Source organism: Ptiloglossa arizonensis, chromosome 2 (assembly GCF_051014685.1).
Source record: "Ptiloglossa arizonensis isolate GNS036 chromosome 2, iyPtiAriz1_principal, whole genome shotgun sequence".
Taxonomy (NCBI): Eukaryota; Metazoa; Arthropoda; class Insecta; order Hymenoptera; family Colletidae; genus Ptiloglossa; species Ptiloglossa arizonensis.
In genome coordinates this window covers 7,659,038-7,676,656 of record NC_135049.1, presented here as the reverse complement: position 1 = coordinate 7,676,656, position 17,619 = coordinate 7,659,038, and the positions used below count along the sequence as shown (strand labels likewise).

Genomic DNA, 17,619 nt, shown 5'->3' with positions numbered 1-17,619 from the left:
ATATATAATGTCTTTCTAGAATCTTCTAGAAGATTCTATTCTACGGATACGTGATGTTTATTAAACAAAATAAGAGTTTGTTTGTTACCATAACGAACTGTGATTCGCAGTTAGTCCGAAATTACGCAAAAGATACACTTTCCGGAATATTAATAAAGTTTGATTTATTGATAAAATAAAAATACCGAGCTATTATTTAATCGCAACCATAATTCAAAATTCCAATATCCTGCTGTTCCTAACGATGAGAGAGTGTAATTTTTGTTAAATTTATGCGTTGATGTTACCAAACAGTTTTCAGCAGTAAAGTGGGCGAAGCATCTTTCAAATGGATCCTTCGAAATATTTGAATATTGTTCAAGTGGTCTTGAAATAGGCAAAATTGAATCAGTCGGTGAAATGCTTCATCGAAGGGCTGGTTAAAAATAATAATCGCTTTGAAAGACATGCTGTAACAATGGGCGAAGTAAAAAGTTTTGAGCATTTTTCGTTCGATGGCTTTAGTGAGCCATATCTCACGATATGGTTATACGTTGCATCTTGTCATTCTATATTGCGACTTAAAGGCGACATAACGCTTTAAAAAAAAGTTCTCTGACAGTTTTGTGTTCAGTGAATCCAGTTGTGTGTTAGAGCGTTCCAAAATGAAGGTGAAAAAAGAGAAAATTGGATACATTCTTCGGTACCACTACGACCAAAAAAAGATTAGCAGGCGGTCAAAAAGATTTGTGCTCTTTGTAGACCCAATACAGTATCGAATGCAACAGCAAAGCGGTGGTTCCAACGCTTCCGTTCTGGAAGTACGAAAAAGTGATCGATGGAGTTTTATAGTCATCATCGCGTACAAGTGGCTTACGAAATTTACACGGTGTTTGAACACTTGGATACCGAGGTATAAAGGTGACACATTGGGAATTTCCCAAAGCTCGTCCGTTTTGGACTTGTAGGTTTGGTTATGTCTACATTAGTATTTAAGATTCTACATCACAGGTTACATAGAGTCGAATGTCTCCTCAGGCGCCCAAGATGTTAGAAAGGCTATGGAAACGACATCATCGGGGCTTGTAGCCTTTTGACCTAGGTATAGTTCCCAAGACAAGGTACAGTGTAGCTGGTACAGCACATCGTACCACCTAGATACTGCTAGAGCCCACAGTTAATCTCCGAATATTACTATTGGGTTGTTCGGAAAGTTCATGATTTTTAAGCAAACTTGAAAGTCCATAAATTTAAATTTCTGTGTACATTTATCGAATGATACAATTGCCATTTTGTTCAATAAGCTTTCTCCATCTTTCATGAAATTGAACATTCCATCCTTCCAGAAGTTCTCAAGTCTCTCAACAAAATACTTCTCAATGTGATTTTTTACATCGACCAAAGAGTTAAAGTTTTTACCATCACAGGAATTTTATAAAGACACGAATATGTGAAAATATGAGGGTGTAATCTCTGGTGAATACTGTCTGCGGAGTAGAACGTCCCAACCAATCTCTAACAACTTTTATCCAGTAGTCAAAGACACATGAGGACAAAAGTCCTGATGAAACACGACAGTCTTCCTATTGGCTAGTTCGGAAGGTTTTTGGTCAATCAGTGTCTTTAATTAGCCTAATTGCGAGCAATACTTTCCAGAATTTATCGTCTGGTTGATTGGTAGAAGCTCATAATATAAGATTCCTTTCCAGTTCTACCAGACGCAAAACATGACTTTCTTCGAGTGAAGACGCTATTAGGGTCGTCTTAGGTGGTTCATTTCGCTTTCTCCGTGATCTTTCCCTCTCAATATTATTATAAATAATCCATTTTTCATCTTCCGTCACCACTTGCTTAAAAAATTGTGTCTCGTTGTGTTTATTAGTGATTCGATCTGACCTTCATCAGCAGTGAAGGGCCTACGCAGGCGTTCTTGATCATCAAGTTTGAAATCACCAGCTTTGAAGCTAGAAAACCACTTCTGCGCAATTCATTCAGCTATTGCACCTTCACCACAAACATCGCATATCTATCTCGCTGCTTGTGTGACATTTTTGCTTTTTCGGTAAAAGAAAAGCATCGAATTCCTATAATGCACTTTATATCCTTTCGTATTCAAAGACGCACAAAACTTTCAAAAATAAATGTATCCTAAATAAACTTGTTTCCTAAAGATGTTTGAAACATCATCTTTTCTAATACTAGTATGTACGCGTGTCAATTGTTTTCAATCATTTTGATACATACAAATCTGTCCTATGTCCTATCGAAAATCGACCATACCTTCAGGATAATTCGATACTTAACATTGCTGAACGTATAGTCGGCTTTTGTCTAATGGAGCCTAGTTTCAAACGTGGTCACACGAAGAATCATATGGAAGTTTTTGTTCTATTGTGAGTGATCGTGGCACCCATCTTGCGCACAGCTCTCTCGTGTTCAAATTTTCAGTCAGTATGCGATGTACAGTACTTTTTTATATGTCTACTATGTCTGCTGGCTCGTGCGCTTTCAGTCGATGGCCATCCAATACCATTTTGTGAATTTTTGTCACCATTTCAGGCGTAGTTGAGAGTTGGTACGGCCTCGTTTAAACTCTGCCATTCAATACTTTACAGTTGTAAACGAAGGGGCAGACTCTCCCAGAATAGAATCTAGCTTTGCTTTGAGCGAGGCCTTTCGAATAAAAATATTGTATCACATAACGATGACCAATTTTTCCATATTTACAAATTCACCAAGAGCGTTCACTGTAACAAATACCAAACAACGTAGCGACGTCAAGCTTCGAACTTAAGCTTCATAAGATCGGTATATTCTTCCTTAGTCATTTTTTCGAACAACTACCGCCATCTTTCGTTTCATTGTTAACTTGCGGAATATTTGAATTGCCCGTGTGGCTATCTTCTGCAACCGTGTGTAAATCGCGTAACCAAATTCTGGATGGAACAGTTTTTATTTGTCCACCTTCTTATCTAGCCTCGTAGCACGTTTTGCATCGAAATCTTGTCGGATTAAGTTCTTAATTGGCCGGTCCGTGGAGTAATTGAAGAGCACTTAGAGAGGCTCAGCGCTCCGTGGTACGTGATCACGGATTTCAACACCGAAAATCATCGAGAATTTCATTCCTTGGAAACGCATCGAGCGGCCCTTTCCGGAAGCAAGCCGATTCGCGGTAATTCCGTTCAGTCGAATTCACACGTACGCTTTTCATGTAAATCAGTGGCTCTAGACCTTGATTGTTTGCTGTGCGGCTAATTAAAGTGTACCTAGTCTGGTTTAATTTGCACGGGACCGTTGCTTGTAAATCGTGACAGAGATACCGTGGTCATCAGCGGCATTCATTTTCGAGACGAGCACTCGATGCGAAAAGAAACCGTGCAAAATTTTGCACAATCGACGAGTCGATAATCGTTTCTCGGTAGTATATTTCTGATAATATTACAAATAACAGAACTGTCCATACAATTGTTAATTATGATTATATGAAATTATCTTCAGAGCAATACTTGTGTGACATACTTTTGAAGAGAAGATACGGTGTGCGGATATTTATACTTTGACAATTAGCTAGAAGTAGTCTCTATAATAAAATAATTTTATAGATTGGCCAAATCAGATAAGTCAAATGTCATAAATAAACAAAATACTATTTTCGATAGGTATCTTTTGGCTCTTAATCTCTTTATCTGATTTTGCGATACTGGCCAAATGTAGGAAATCGTTTAACTTATTATGTAACGATATTAGTTAACCTCTATTTGCATTAAATATGATCACTTGATAATTGTTTCACGATTATCACTCATTGTCGCATTAAATTCTTATTTCAGGTATAATAACATCATTTTAATCGCCTTTTAAGCTGTCTACTTCTTAATTCATTTTATTATAATCCATTCAGTCGTTTAATCTTTTTAAATCGTGTTTTTTCGTAAACGAAATTTCCTCAAAATTTGTCTCAATTATATTTTCCTTCTATATACGTCGGGAGTTAGAAATGCAAATACGATGTAAGTGTACAAAAAAGAAAAGAAAATATTTTTTTACTAACTTTATCCATCTCTACCAAGAATAATCTTCTACATATATTATTTCATACTTTTAGCCAATGATATATGTATATGTCAGAATCCTGGGAAGAACGAAAATACTTGGGTTATTGTTAACAAAATTAGTACTATTATTATTGAAAAAGTTACTCTACATAGCATTTCAATAATTTTTAATTACCCCGCTCCCTCCCCAAAAGAAAAGAAACACACACAAATGAGAACGTGGCTGTAGGTGCCACCAAGGTGTGGTTATAAAGAAATAAAGGTATTTGGGCACTTTGTGTTATTGTTAACAAAATTAATATTATTACTATTCAAAAATTGATTGTAAATAACATCTCAATAATTTTCAATTACTCCCTCCCCCTCCCCAAAAGAAAAGAAACACACACAAATGAGAATGTGACTTTAGGTGCCACCAAGGTGTGGTTATAAACAAAATAAGAAAGATGTTTGGGCACTTTGTGTTATCGTTAACAAAATTAATATTATTACTATTCAAAAATTTATTGCAGATAACATCTCAATAATTTTCAATTACCCCCGCCCCCTCCCCAAAAGAAAAGAAACACACACAAATGAGAATGTGACTTTAGGTGCCACCAAGGTGTGGTTATAAACAAAATAAGAAAGATGTTTGGGCACTTTGTGTTATCGTTAACAAAATTAATATTATTACTATTCAAAAATTTATTGCAGATAACATCTCAATAATTTTCAATTACCCCCGCCCCCTCCCCAAAAGAAAAGAAACACACACAAATGAGAATGTGGCTTTAGGTGCCACCAAGGTGTGGTTATAAACAAAATAAGAAAGGTATTTGGGCACTTTGTGTTATCGTTAACAAAATTAATATTATTACTATTCAAAAATTTATTGCAGATAACATCTCAATAATGTTTAATTACCCCGCTCCCTCCCCAAAAGAAAAGCAACACACACAAATGAGAATGTGGCTTTACGTGCCACCAAGGTGTGCTTTAATTCTCGTTATTCTAAAAACAAGTTTTCCAACACTCCTATCCAAATAGAAGATCCGTTCTCTCGTCGTTCCCGTTGCCATTAACTAAATGCGACCGTAATGACTAGCACCCTTGGCCAGAGTTTGTTGACCTTCATCGGAGCGATCATGTTAAATGTGACTAGATTTCAGTTGATCTCGTCGTGTGCAATCCCGTCTACGCGAGTTCTGTCGCGGTTCACGTTAATCTTAATGGATTAATTTCTTAATTGGTTGCCTGGGTATAATTGAAATGTGCCTGGAGGGGTGCTGACGAAACTTCAGAACTGCGGAGCCTCAGTGCTCCCGGTTCCGGATCGCGGCGAGTTCGGAACAATGTTTGCGCGAAGCGTGTCGCCTGGGCTCGGGAAAAGTTCATCGGTAGATACCTGGAGCCGTAGTTCCGCAGCCTTTGTTACACTTTCTACATTCCGCGTGGATTTAAGATAAGGAAAACGCGGCCGGGCGCTTTGTTCGCGAAAGCGGCACCAAGTTTGCTGATTGTGCGCCAGGCCCGTCACGTAAGCGCGCCGACTCGGATTCCCCTCACTTTCCTCTGGATGCGGGGTAATGTTGCAGATTTGTGAAAATTAATGCTGTTTAATGTTGCTTCGTGCTCCTTGTGCTCGCTTTCCATTCGAATTGGATCCTTGCGGGGAAAGGAAATTCAGGGGAAGGGTTATTCATTGTTGCGGTGACGTTGATCGTGAGTTTGAATCTTTATACGTTCGAACAAGAGGAAGTATAACATTTTGATCGGTGTTCGAGAATTTATTTTCCCAATTGAGGAAAATCATCATGCCACGAAGGGTTAAACGCCAAAGGACCTGGATCGGACTAGTGTTGGACTGTTGAACCCTGTTCTCGTATTTAAAGAGGATACAGCATTTATGAGGACAGTCCTAGAAGTACCCGACCTGATGTACAGATGATGGTAGTTGCTTGGAAAGAATGACTAAGAGAGAGAGAGAGTATCGACCTTATGAAGCTTAAGTTTGAAGATTGACGACGCTAGGTTGCTTGGTATTTGTTTGGCAACCATTAATAGTGAACGCTCTCGGTGAATTTGTAAACATGGAAAAAATTGGTCATCGTTATGTGATACAATAGTTTCATTCCAAAGGCCTCGCTACAACCGATATTAAAGCAAAGTTAGATTCTACTCTGGGGTAGTCTGTTCCTTCGTTTGCAACAATAAAATATTGCATGGCAGAGTTTAAACGTGGTCGTACGAGCTATCATCGAATGAGGTGATTACACCTGAAATGGTGACAAAAATCCACAAAATGAAGAAGATGTACAAATGTTTACACGAAAAAAGTATTATCGTTTTAAAAATTATAAACTAGGACACCCGTTCCATTGATAAGACATAAATAATTGAAATGGTTTTTAGTGCACACAATTGTCTTTATAGCAGGTACTAGAATCGTTTAAAAAAAAGAGGCACTACAAAATAGTGGCGGACAACGTGAAAAATTATCGATTCTTCAAGACATTTTCTAACTTTTCTCTGTTATTGTAAAACCAAAACTACGACAAATATGTTTATGATTTTGTTTCACTTAATCGAATAAACAATAAAGGGACCATACAAGAATTCTCAGTTTAGCTTTCTTCCTCAGTTTAGGGATTCACAAATACACAAAAACCTACATCCTTTAATGGCGCTGTAATACCGTTCATATTTGGAATGTCGGTATAATATTTAGCATATGTATATTCTAAACACTGTACTTTCAGAAAATGTGAAAGAAAACCGATTTTTTTACCCGGAGAAAAGAAAAAATACGTTCTTAACAGAGGGTGTACATTAATTAAAATGTGGTATACAAAGCCCCCTTAGAGGCAAACCATACCCTCTACCATTGTTTAATAGTTTAAATAAACTATTGCTATTTATTTTACGACATTTGTGCGTTATTGCTTATCGTTGTTGTCGTTAAACACTATCGAATTTATCCAATAATATTGCATATACATATATAATTAACTCCGTACACTTTAAAGGAGTTAACAGTGGATCCTTTTACTATACGGCTTCTACGTTTCAACGAAGTTTTTTAACGTCCATCTGCTTTTTATGTTTCAGGTAGGTCTAGTAAGCAATAAATTGATTTGTGTTCTGTGCACGAAGGGAAAGTACGTGCGAAGATTCTAGACAGTATGATGATGGCAAACCTACCTCCCGTTATGCTGCCACCCCTAACCGACTATGGAATGCTGACTCCTACCCTCGGAATAAAGGTGAGTCGCGATGATCCAGTTTCGATTGGCAACGCATCTCTTGGCCAAACTTTTTCTAACCATGAAATTTTGTACAATTCGTGTCGATAACTTTGATCGATGTAATAAGTAAACTCGAAATCGACGCGAGAAAAGCCTGAAGTTTAGTCGGTGTTTGGGGTAAGTGAACCAACATCGTACCATTTTTCTCAACTTCCTCTGTCAGTGAACTTGTATCGCACATTGTAACGTATGTCACCTATTCTGAACTCTAGTGCTTGCTTCTGTCACGGCGAAAATACTGTTACAACGTGTACGTACGTGATGTGTAATGTTCTCTTGTTCTTTGTTATTTTTATTTCAACCCGGAGAAGGCATGCTTTTACTTTCGAGACGATTTTTCCGTGTTTGTTGATGTTTCCTGCAGTTTGAGTATCGATTTCAGGTGTTTCATGCTTTTTAGGATAGGATGTCTGTTCTATAATTAAAGTAAGGAATTAAGTCGCGACATTAGAAGCAAATGAGGGATGCTCTGTGGATTTTGAGTAATTCGGTGTAACATTTTTCGAACATATACACTTTATGCAGTGTTATGTATCGTTTATTACATGAATTGTTACTTTCACTTATCGAGAGCATCAAAATACTTTTTTACTATTCGAAAATTCACTAGCACTCTGTCGTTTCTTCTAAAAAGTATGGTATCCGAAGCCATGAATTATTTGATTTTTCTTTAAGAAACAATAACATAACTGGTGAAATATGACAGTGTAAACGTAAGGGTGGAGAAAATAAGGTAGTTACTTAAAATTTTTTTTGGAGACTGGTAAGTGTGTAATTTTATTAAATGTGTATCCATAATCTAGCAGTACACATATTCAACGATAAATCTATTAAATTTGATTACAAAATATTTATTTGTGCAAAAATTATGATGAATTACATATAGCGCCTCGAAGAAAATTGATGGAGAAGGTATTTGATTGCCAAATTGTCTAAAACAAACAAAGGAATTTTATAATCTGTATTAACGTTGCTATCGTTATACGTCGGATTATTTTTCTATAAGAAACTTGTCCAATTACGATCGAGGAAATCTGAAAATATATGTAAAAGTTTGATATTCAATTTAAATTTATACAGATAACTGAAAAATAAAAATAAAAGAAATTCGCACGCGATACTAATGAAGATTGTATGATTTCACAGCTTATTGATTTTAAGTAATTTGATGACAGATATCTTTTCTCTCGGGCAACCAGATTTAAAAAAGAAAATATTGTTATGTACTCCACGTGATTGAATACAATTTTTTACTAATCAAAATATTTGAATAGAAGTTGGTACACGTGTTGTTTTGTTTGCGTGCATTTAGATAATTAATAAACATTTCATCAAATTATACATCCGTCTGCAAAAAGGATCTAAATACTATCTTATTTCATAGCCCGGTGCCAAGCATAATCCTTGAAAGAGAAAAAATTTTCAAACGTCTGACTCAGTATTGAGTAGTTTATTCGGTAGTTAATAATTTCATATGAAAAAAATAGATTGAAAATTATTTCCCTTTTGTAACATCCCAAGGAATTATAGAATCGTAACGGTGATCGTACTTAGTCGTAATTAGTTTGGCTTTACAAGCAGCATGTTCTAAGAACCTGTGCTAAACATCGAGATTGCGTAAATAATTAGAGTTCATTTTACAAAATATTTAAATTACACGTATGCTTATAAATATTTATCTGTCATGTGTATTGTTTTGAAAACCGAATGGCATCGTTCGAGTTATCAAACACTGTTTCAAATAACGTTATTTAGAAAGCATCTGGATCTAGCAGAGACAAGTCTCGAAGTCTCGACGATTCATATTCTCAGGTAATTATTTTACACAAATAACAAGTAGAACCAATTGCAATATTTCAGATATAAAAACTAGATTAGTACTACTTGAAATATTTATTTTGTATTAATGTAGAAGACAAGCAGATTTCAGATGTTACGTGTCTAACTTTTAATGCGATTCCTTAATGTAAGACAAAACGAAAAATATGTAAAACAGGATCGAATTTTATTCCTCGATGAAAATACAATTTTTTACGTTAGGTTCTCTTGTTGTTACTTCGTTTCGCTCATTCTTGGTGTATCCCATTCATTTTCTTTATCAGAGCTATACACGATGCTTGACCTCAGTTTGAGATAGTAATCGCTATCTACTCCACTTTCAAATAATTTGGCTGACCCGAGTTTGTCATTTGAAAGCGAGGATTACATTGAAGTCATTTTCACCATTGCATCGCATATAAAATCAAAATACTATGTCAATGAATGCATTCTTTCCATTCACATAAATTCCTTGAGTAAACTTGTGGGATTTTTTGCAAGAATTGGAATAAAAGAAAACCTTTTCCTTATAAAATGCAATGCATACATTGCACAAAAATGTTATATACAAGGTATATAAAAATAATAATATACAGAAGTAAAAATAAGTATATATTTACGATAAATAGGGGAGATTTAGCTGTATCCTGTTATTGACCTAACTTCAATGTATCGTTTAATTAACGTAGAAGACGAAATTAAAATGGCGTCGTTGGCTCGAAATTTAAAAATAGCTAACATAAACGACACGATCGCGTATACACCGTTTCAACGAAAGATTATTACTTAAGATTAATTTTTATACAAGTACGACCACGTTCAGAATATAGTCCTTGTTCGTTCAATATACTAAGTGAACACGTCAATCATTCTATGACTGTACTTGCAATATGCAACACATAAAAATATCAATTCACATCTCATCACATTGTACATCTAAAGCTCAGAATTTAATCAGAGTGTGTTCGTTCCAATAAGTTGAGACCATTAGTAATCTGCAACGATCATATTTGGTTACTCAGATTTTCGCTGTTCCAAAGAATTATTTCCAATAATTATCACTCGGCAAGATCCTCAACAAGTGTCTCCTCATCTTCGAATCCCTGAAGAAGAATCGTACAATTTTCCTTAAGTGACGGGACACAAGCAGTATTTTTTTTTCATCGATAAATTAAATGTAAACAAGTCTGTCCAGTGCAGCATTCGGAACCGAGCCTAATTCCGGTTGAAGATGAAACGATCTTTGAGAAGGCGCTCCCGGGATTTCGTGCAGTTATTACGTTCCTGTATATCCGCGGTAATCCTGCAAGTTTAAGGACTTAATTCAGTTTTGAAGTTGACGCGACGTTCGAGGCACAGACGCGAAAAGAGAATTCGTTTTCCGTTTGACTGTATTTGAACTCTCCCCGGGAATGGAACACTGTATCCTCTCTCTCTCTCTCTCTCTCTCTTTCTCTCGAAATATCTATATTTCTGCTGATATAAAGGCCGGAGACGTGTCTTTTGAAATGTGTCCAGCTCTTTGGCGCATAACGAGAAAGAGCGAGGTCGTGTTGCAGGAAATTTGTGGGGTGAAAGGTGGAGTGGGTAGGTACCCTCTGAGCTCTGGTAGTTGTTAGCACCGTTGTTTCTCGAGTGATTCTATTCGTTTCGATAATCATTTCGAGTTGCGTAATTTGCAGTTGTGGCTAATACGCGAATACGTAACTGGAGGAGATAGTGCTAGATGGTTCGTTAAATGAGGGATGAATTAATTATTCATTGGTCCCTGCGTATAGAATGTAATGTAGCATATTTTGGTTAATAGGAATATTTCAATATCTTGTCGATACGCTGTTTTGAAGGCAGAATATCGCTTTCAAATAATTTATGGATGTGTCGAAGGTTGTCTAGATAAGTGAAAAAACGATGGTTCTTCGTAGGAGTGTGCAAAACAATGCCTGTGACTCTAAATTACCTAGTTATTGGATAGTAGAAGAGCGAAGACATAGAGTAGGCTCTATAAAGAATAAAGAAAGAATAGAATACAGAATAGATTACAGACTCGGAGAAGGTATCGATCGTTTAACGATAAAACTACCCCTGAACCTTCAAAGAGAAAATTAGAAACAATTAAGAGTATATCTTGTAAACTAAAGGTGATCGCCAACTGTTCTGGAGGAAAAAATTGCTCGAAACGGTGCCCTCGACAACATATGCAAAGGTCAAGGTCATCGGAGCATTCTCCTCTAAAGTAAATCATTAACCAATTATTTTCACATCCAAAAGTCATGCGTTACTAATTCGTCGAATTGAAGAAAATAGATTTCCGTAAAGGAATACGAATGGCCTTGAAACCTCGAAGGATGCGATCTCGATCGAATCTTCGGATCAATCGCACCGTTCATCTCTTGTAAAACCAATAATTTTTACGTCGGATGGTTTCTCGTCTCTTCGTAAAGCAACATAAACGCACGGTGTGATTACGATAAATACGAGACCGTGTATAAAATTTCTTTTCATACAGACGCGATGATGGAAGTTAATAGCAGCAATTTGCTAAGCCCCCTGCCGCCATTTCCGGTGTCGTTGGCCCCAGGTTTTGTTCCCGTCGGCCACCTTTTCACCCTGTTTCTCCCTCGAAAAGAAGTCGGGGCATTTCGTCGCCGATAAAAAACTATCCCCCGGCGGCCTTTCGGATATCGCCTTTTATCCGAGGGCTTTGTATCCCTCGGACGTCTGTTCGCTCCCATTTCGGCTGCCTCCCTCTGCAAACCACGAGATATTAATTAAAATTCCTCGGGAAATACTTGCGCGGGAGCGTGCTGAAAGCAACGATGCCTGTGAAACGATGCCTGCTAGTGTATTGGTCGACGACGCATCTAATTTACTGCACGATGAGAAGTAAGAGGGATCGATTTTTCACGATAGTCATGTGCCACGTGTCGTGACACGACAGACGTGGTCTTAAATTCTTGTTGTTTCTGTACGACAGACCATCGAGACATCGCGCAGAATATACTAAGTTGTATATTCGACAAAACTTATCGAACAACCCACTACATTGAATTACTTTGCTAAGGTTATAAAATTTCATTCTTATCTTTCCAAGGTAAACAACTGATCGTTACAATCTATAAAATACAAGAGGGTAGTCCCAGAAGTACCTGATTTAATAAAGAAAACAACAAATTTGGAAAAAAATATCTTTATTTCTCTACATAGTCTTCTTTTAGATCGATACACTTTTCCCAATTATGTTCAGTAACTTCGACACCGTATTTATAATGAGAATCATCGAGCTCTGTAGAATCGCCATCAACCGCAGACTCAACCTCTTCGTTGTTGGCTAATCTTTTACCACCGTGTCATTTTTTCAAGTTTGCAAACAGAAAATAATCCGAGAGGGCTAAATTTGGCGAATAGGGTGCTTGAGAAAATAATTCGAACTTAAACACCAACCAAGATCAGGCTATCGTGATAACGGATATGTGAACTAGTGTATTGTCTTGAAATGTTAGTGTAAATGCTGCTATTCTTTCTTGATTTCATCATTGAAACGCTGCAATAAGTTCGCATAATACTCATCGTTGATTGTTTTTCCTTTCTGAAGATAATCGATGAAAATTATCCCACGCGCATCCCGAAACACTGACGCCATGACCTTGCCTGCAGATGGAACTGTCTTCGTCTTCTTTGGAGCCACTTTTTCCCTTTCGGTCCATTGTTTCGACTGTTCATTCGTCTCAAGTGCGAAGCGATAGACTCGTGTTTCATCCATGATTACGAATCGATGCAAAAACTCAACTGTATTGCTGCGAAACCTCGTGAAATACTCGATCGAAACATCCTTGCGACTCTGTTTTTGTTCTATTGTGAGCAATCGTGGCACCTATCTTGCGCACAGCTTTCTCGTATTCAAATTTTCAGTCAATATGCGATGTACAGCACTTTTCGATATGCCTACCGTGTCTTCTGGCTCGTGCACTTTCAGTCGATGGTCACCCAATACCATTTTGTGTATTTTTATCTCCATTTCAGGCGTAGTTACCTCATTTGTTCGACCACTGTCATGTTCGTCTCGAGAGTTGGCACGGCCTCGTTTAAACTCTGCCATTCAATACTTTACAGTTGCAAACGAAGGGGCAGACTCTCCCAGAGTAGAATCTAGCTCTGCTTTGATATCGGTTGGAGCGAGGCCTTTCGAAAAAAAGTATTGTATCGCATAACGATGACCAATTTTTCCATGTTTACAAATTCACCGAGAGCGTTTACTATTGATAGCTGCCAAACAAATACTAAACAACGTAGTGTCGTCAACCTTCAAACTTAAGCTTTATACTGTCGATACTTTCTCCCTTGGTTATTCTTTTCAAATAGCTAGCATCATCTATACGTTAGGTCGGGTACTTCTGCGACTACCCTTGTACCAATAAATAAATTAGATGGTGGACTGTGACTTGTAAGGAGAACACATTCATTCAGTGCAGCTATGCGGTTTGATGTCATTTAGGCGTTGGAAGTAGATTTTCAGATCCATTTTCGTATGGATCTTCATACTGTGAGGTGTTTAAGCTTCTTACAACACAAAAGTGTTGGAATGTTGTCTATCGTGAGAGATTTTGGCAAGTTTTTAACGTAGTTGCTAATATAACACACCTCTCATATTTTCAAATCGATTGTGATTTTATACAGGAGGAACTTGTTTTCGATTGAAAATTTTGATGGACGACCTAATAGCCACTAAATAGCCTTTTTCGAAACTTTATTCTCAACACACTCTCTTTCGTTGTAGACGATCTGTCCAAGCTTTTTATCGTTCAATGTATCTGCCCTTAACCCCTATGCGTCATTTGATGTACCACAGCTGCATTTGATTCAAGTGTTCTTTGAAGTTTTCTAATATTACTATAGACGTTTCCTTTGCTGTAATTATAGCTGTCATCAACAAAGGGTTGCTATTTTCGTACCGGAGGTGCTTGATGTGTTGAACGTGCATACGGAAAAATGGGTTTTGTTTCTTCCGAAACAATTTTTACGTGTACGAATTAAATAGTTTTGCGTGTAAACTCTGTTCTGATAGCAGAGTTCGATAATTCCAGCTTTCGAGTAAGAAAATTAGTATCGTCAGTTCACTCGAAAACGAGGTCGATAGCGAGTCCTACCTTGAGCTGAGATTCAGCCTTGCGCTCATCGTTCAACGAGAAAAATGATCGCAATATATTTGTAGGGAGTGAGATGGAGGAACAGTGTACAAGTTTTGAATTAAATACGCCCGATGGCCAAAACATTGCAATAATGCAGTACGCTCTGCATTGGTGCTCTAAATAATTGAAACTTCAAAGGGATGCTGTACACGGTTCGGTATGTGAAAGACTAATGCGAGATAACAATTTCTGTACTTTTATCCCTTTGTAAGAATATTATTAATAACGCTTAATAACTCCTGCTAGAAATTTTGATCCGAATCTTCCTTGCATATTTTTCTTTTTGGCTTATTCCCCACATGAAATCTTTGACTTTTACAGAAATCACATTTCCACAGCTTATACTCTTTGTACTTGTTAACTGGTCGATCCGACAGAAAGTGTTGCAGACCAACAGTTTCATTACTCGATAAAAAAGGCGACGCGGCTCAGCAAAATGCAATAACTATTCCTTTTACAAAGCCACGGTTGTTTCACCCTTTCTTAATAACCCTATCCAGTGACTCCTGCGAAATTACAAACAATTCACGCGTTCGGGGGGCAGCAATTCGGCAATTAAAGGAATCCACGGTGCTTCTACGTGATTTTATCGTGTTCTCTTCTCGAGGAATACGCTGTTGTAGCCGAATCGCATTCTCCCGAAATGGCGGAAGCTTCCACGGCGCGATAACCATTGTCGTTATGCGAGTTTATAAAAGTGAAATGCAAAAGAGCTTCCGGTTCTCCATTTGTAGACTGCAGCCTCGCGTTTCGAGTTCGCAGATGAGACTCTTGGGATTCTTCTTTCGCAAAACCCAAGACGAGTAAGACACCGAGCAATGTTGAGTTACTTGACACATCGTTTCGACGCGCAACGCCAGTCGGGATGAATGTCTGTTGTAATATTCGTTTCGTTCTTGAACGAAATAATTCCAAATATCTACAAGGAAATTGCACGCCCCGAAGCATCTGATTACCAGAATGTGAACAGAAATGATTTATTTCCTTTCTGGATAAACTTCCAACATCTCATTACTTGGCCATCTAAGTTTGTGGGTTCTCTCGATGCTCCAACAGTTCAAGTTTCCCAATTAACTTATAGATCAACCTAGTTAACCATGGTTCTCTAAGTCCACTTCGGTTAGTCGGCTGGTTAACTCTATGTAAACTGAATCTAGTCTTCTAGTCAACTCTCGGTCAACATTGTCCAGTCATCCACTCGACTCAATTCAGTTTACTCTTAATCAATCCGTATTCGTCACGGAACAAAGTATCCTGTTTCAGTGAAATTGAACATGGTCACGATATCCTTACGAATGTTTGCGAGTTATCGTAAACATAGTAATCGGAGACCGCAAGATGTCTCATAGTTTCATTTTCTAGCCCATCAAAGTACCCTTTTGCTTTTTTGCCAAGTCTAGCTTGTATCCATTTGATTGGACCGTTTAATTAATCCTACACATTTCGATCGATCGCGAGCAGCTACTACCAAAGGTCGATAGTTTTAACGAAGTTTAGGATAGTGATTTTCTAGGGTGAGGCGCAGATAACGTCTTGAATATTTGATTCTAACAACCATTATTTATACTCAATTGAAGTTACACACCTCGGAGAAATCTCGTGCATAGCGGTTCTACATAAATCGTCGTTGGTTCAGTGATTCAAGTAAGTTTGGTATCTGACGTATCTGATCTATCCTGAGAGACGGAGTAGCCAAATGGTTAATGTAGGTCTTCGGTGCCTTTGAGCGACCAATTGCTTTTGATTCGGTCAAAGTACAGACTCGGTGGTACTACAGATCCAGTAGTTCCTTGATTAGTTCTATTTGTCTCGTTCGGTAATAGAGTAGTTTAAAAATACAGTAATGCATAATGTTCAAAAATTAGGAACCTCCAATTATGAACAAGTGAAACACGCGTGAAGAATTTTTATTAATATTCGAGATTGTATCGAGTTTTGTATTATGAATTGTTGGCGATATAGAAAATTCTTCCACGTATATTCAGTAACTAACACGATTATTCGACCGGTAAGAAAACTAAAAGGTATGGAACAATTTAGATTATCGATAGAAACTCTTCACCCCTTTATAAGAACAATGTATCTGATGGTGATTGCAGAATGTGATTTAATAATCTTCAATATTGTTTGTATTATCATTTTGGACGTTTAATATTTTAATGTATGATTCACAGAATGATTCTTAGCACGTGTTTACAATGTTAGGTTCTTGCGAAGACAAGAAGTGTCCCAATAATTACCGGTCGATTTACTTTTTGAATAAAACTTAAACGGTTTAAATAATCTTGATCTTTTTTTTTAATTTAAAAGTACAAACTTGGGAGATAACAATAGAACAAGATATCTTCCAAACGATCACCTGGGCTTTTTTTTACACACCGCTAATCTTTTCCCATCATTTTTTACGAATTTCTCGCACAAACTGGGATCAATTTCACTAATGACACGTTTAATGATGTCTTTCAGTTCTGGAATTGTTTCTGGATTATCGACACGAACCTTACCTTTGCGAGACCCCGACGAAAAAAGTCCAAAAGTATCGAATCGCATGATCTTAGTGGGCAATTAACATCACCTCTTCGAAAAATTACTCATTGTGGAAATTTTGTTTGCAAAAAATTTGCACACAATTTGACCTTTCAATTGTAGCCAAAAATAGCCAGTTAACATGTCGCGATATCGTTTTTCATTCACAGTAATTACTTCGCCATCGTCATTTTCGAAGAAAAATGGTCCAATCTCGCCTTTTGACCAAAAACCGCACCAAAGAATGACTTTGGATGTATTAGCAATTGTTCAACTTGTCGTGGATTTTTCGAACCCCATATGCGACAATTTTGTTTATTCGCGTAGCCACCGATGTGAAAATGCGCCTCGTCGTTGAGGATAATTTAAAAAATCATCGTCATCTTCTGTAGCGCCCAATGCGACGATGGAAATGGTCCAATGGTTTAAGTTCTTGGCATAATTGAATCCTATAAGCGTGCAAATGAAAATCTTTCGTCGAAATTCTTTGCAAATTGGTCCTCGAAGTGTTCAATTTCTGAGAACGATGTCGAATCGATGTGCCTCAGGGTTTCTCTCACATTTTCAGCAACAGCAGCAATATTTTCACTCGAACGAGCGGTACGAGGACACGGTGAGTTTTTCAGATCTCTAACTGAACCAGTTTCGACAAATCTAGCGATCAAACTTAGCACAGTGTTCTTTGCTGGCACATGATTTCAAGGGAAATAATTACCAAGTTCCCGAATCGTTAGCGTTAAAGATCACGATTATTCGTAACACGCCTGA

At 37.5% G+C, this 17,619-nt stretch overlaps 1 protein-coding gene across 4 annotated transcripts in view; it reads left to right on the top strand.

Moving 5' to 3' along the window:
• Heph (polypyrimidine tract-binding protein 1 heph) overlaps positions 1-17,619 on the top strand; it is a 739,001-nt gene that overhangs the window by 211,281 nt on the left and 510,101 nt on the right. For all 4 annotated transcript variants that reach the window (XM_076327578.1, XM_076327577.1, XM_076327575.1 and 1 more), the window contains one exon: positions 7,125-7,279. In XM_076327578.1, the coding sequence (XP_076183693.1) occupies positions 7,199-7,279 (81 nt within the window). In that variant the 5' untranslated portion in view covers positions 7,125-7,198. The remainder of the gene's footprint in view (positions 1-7,124; positions 7,280-17,619) is intronic.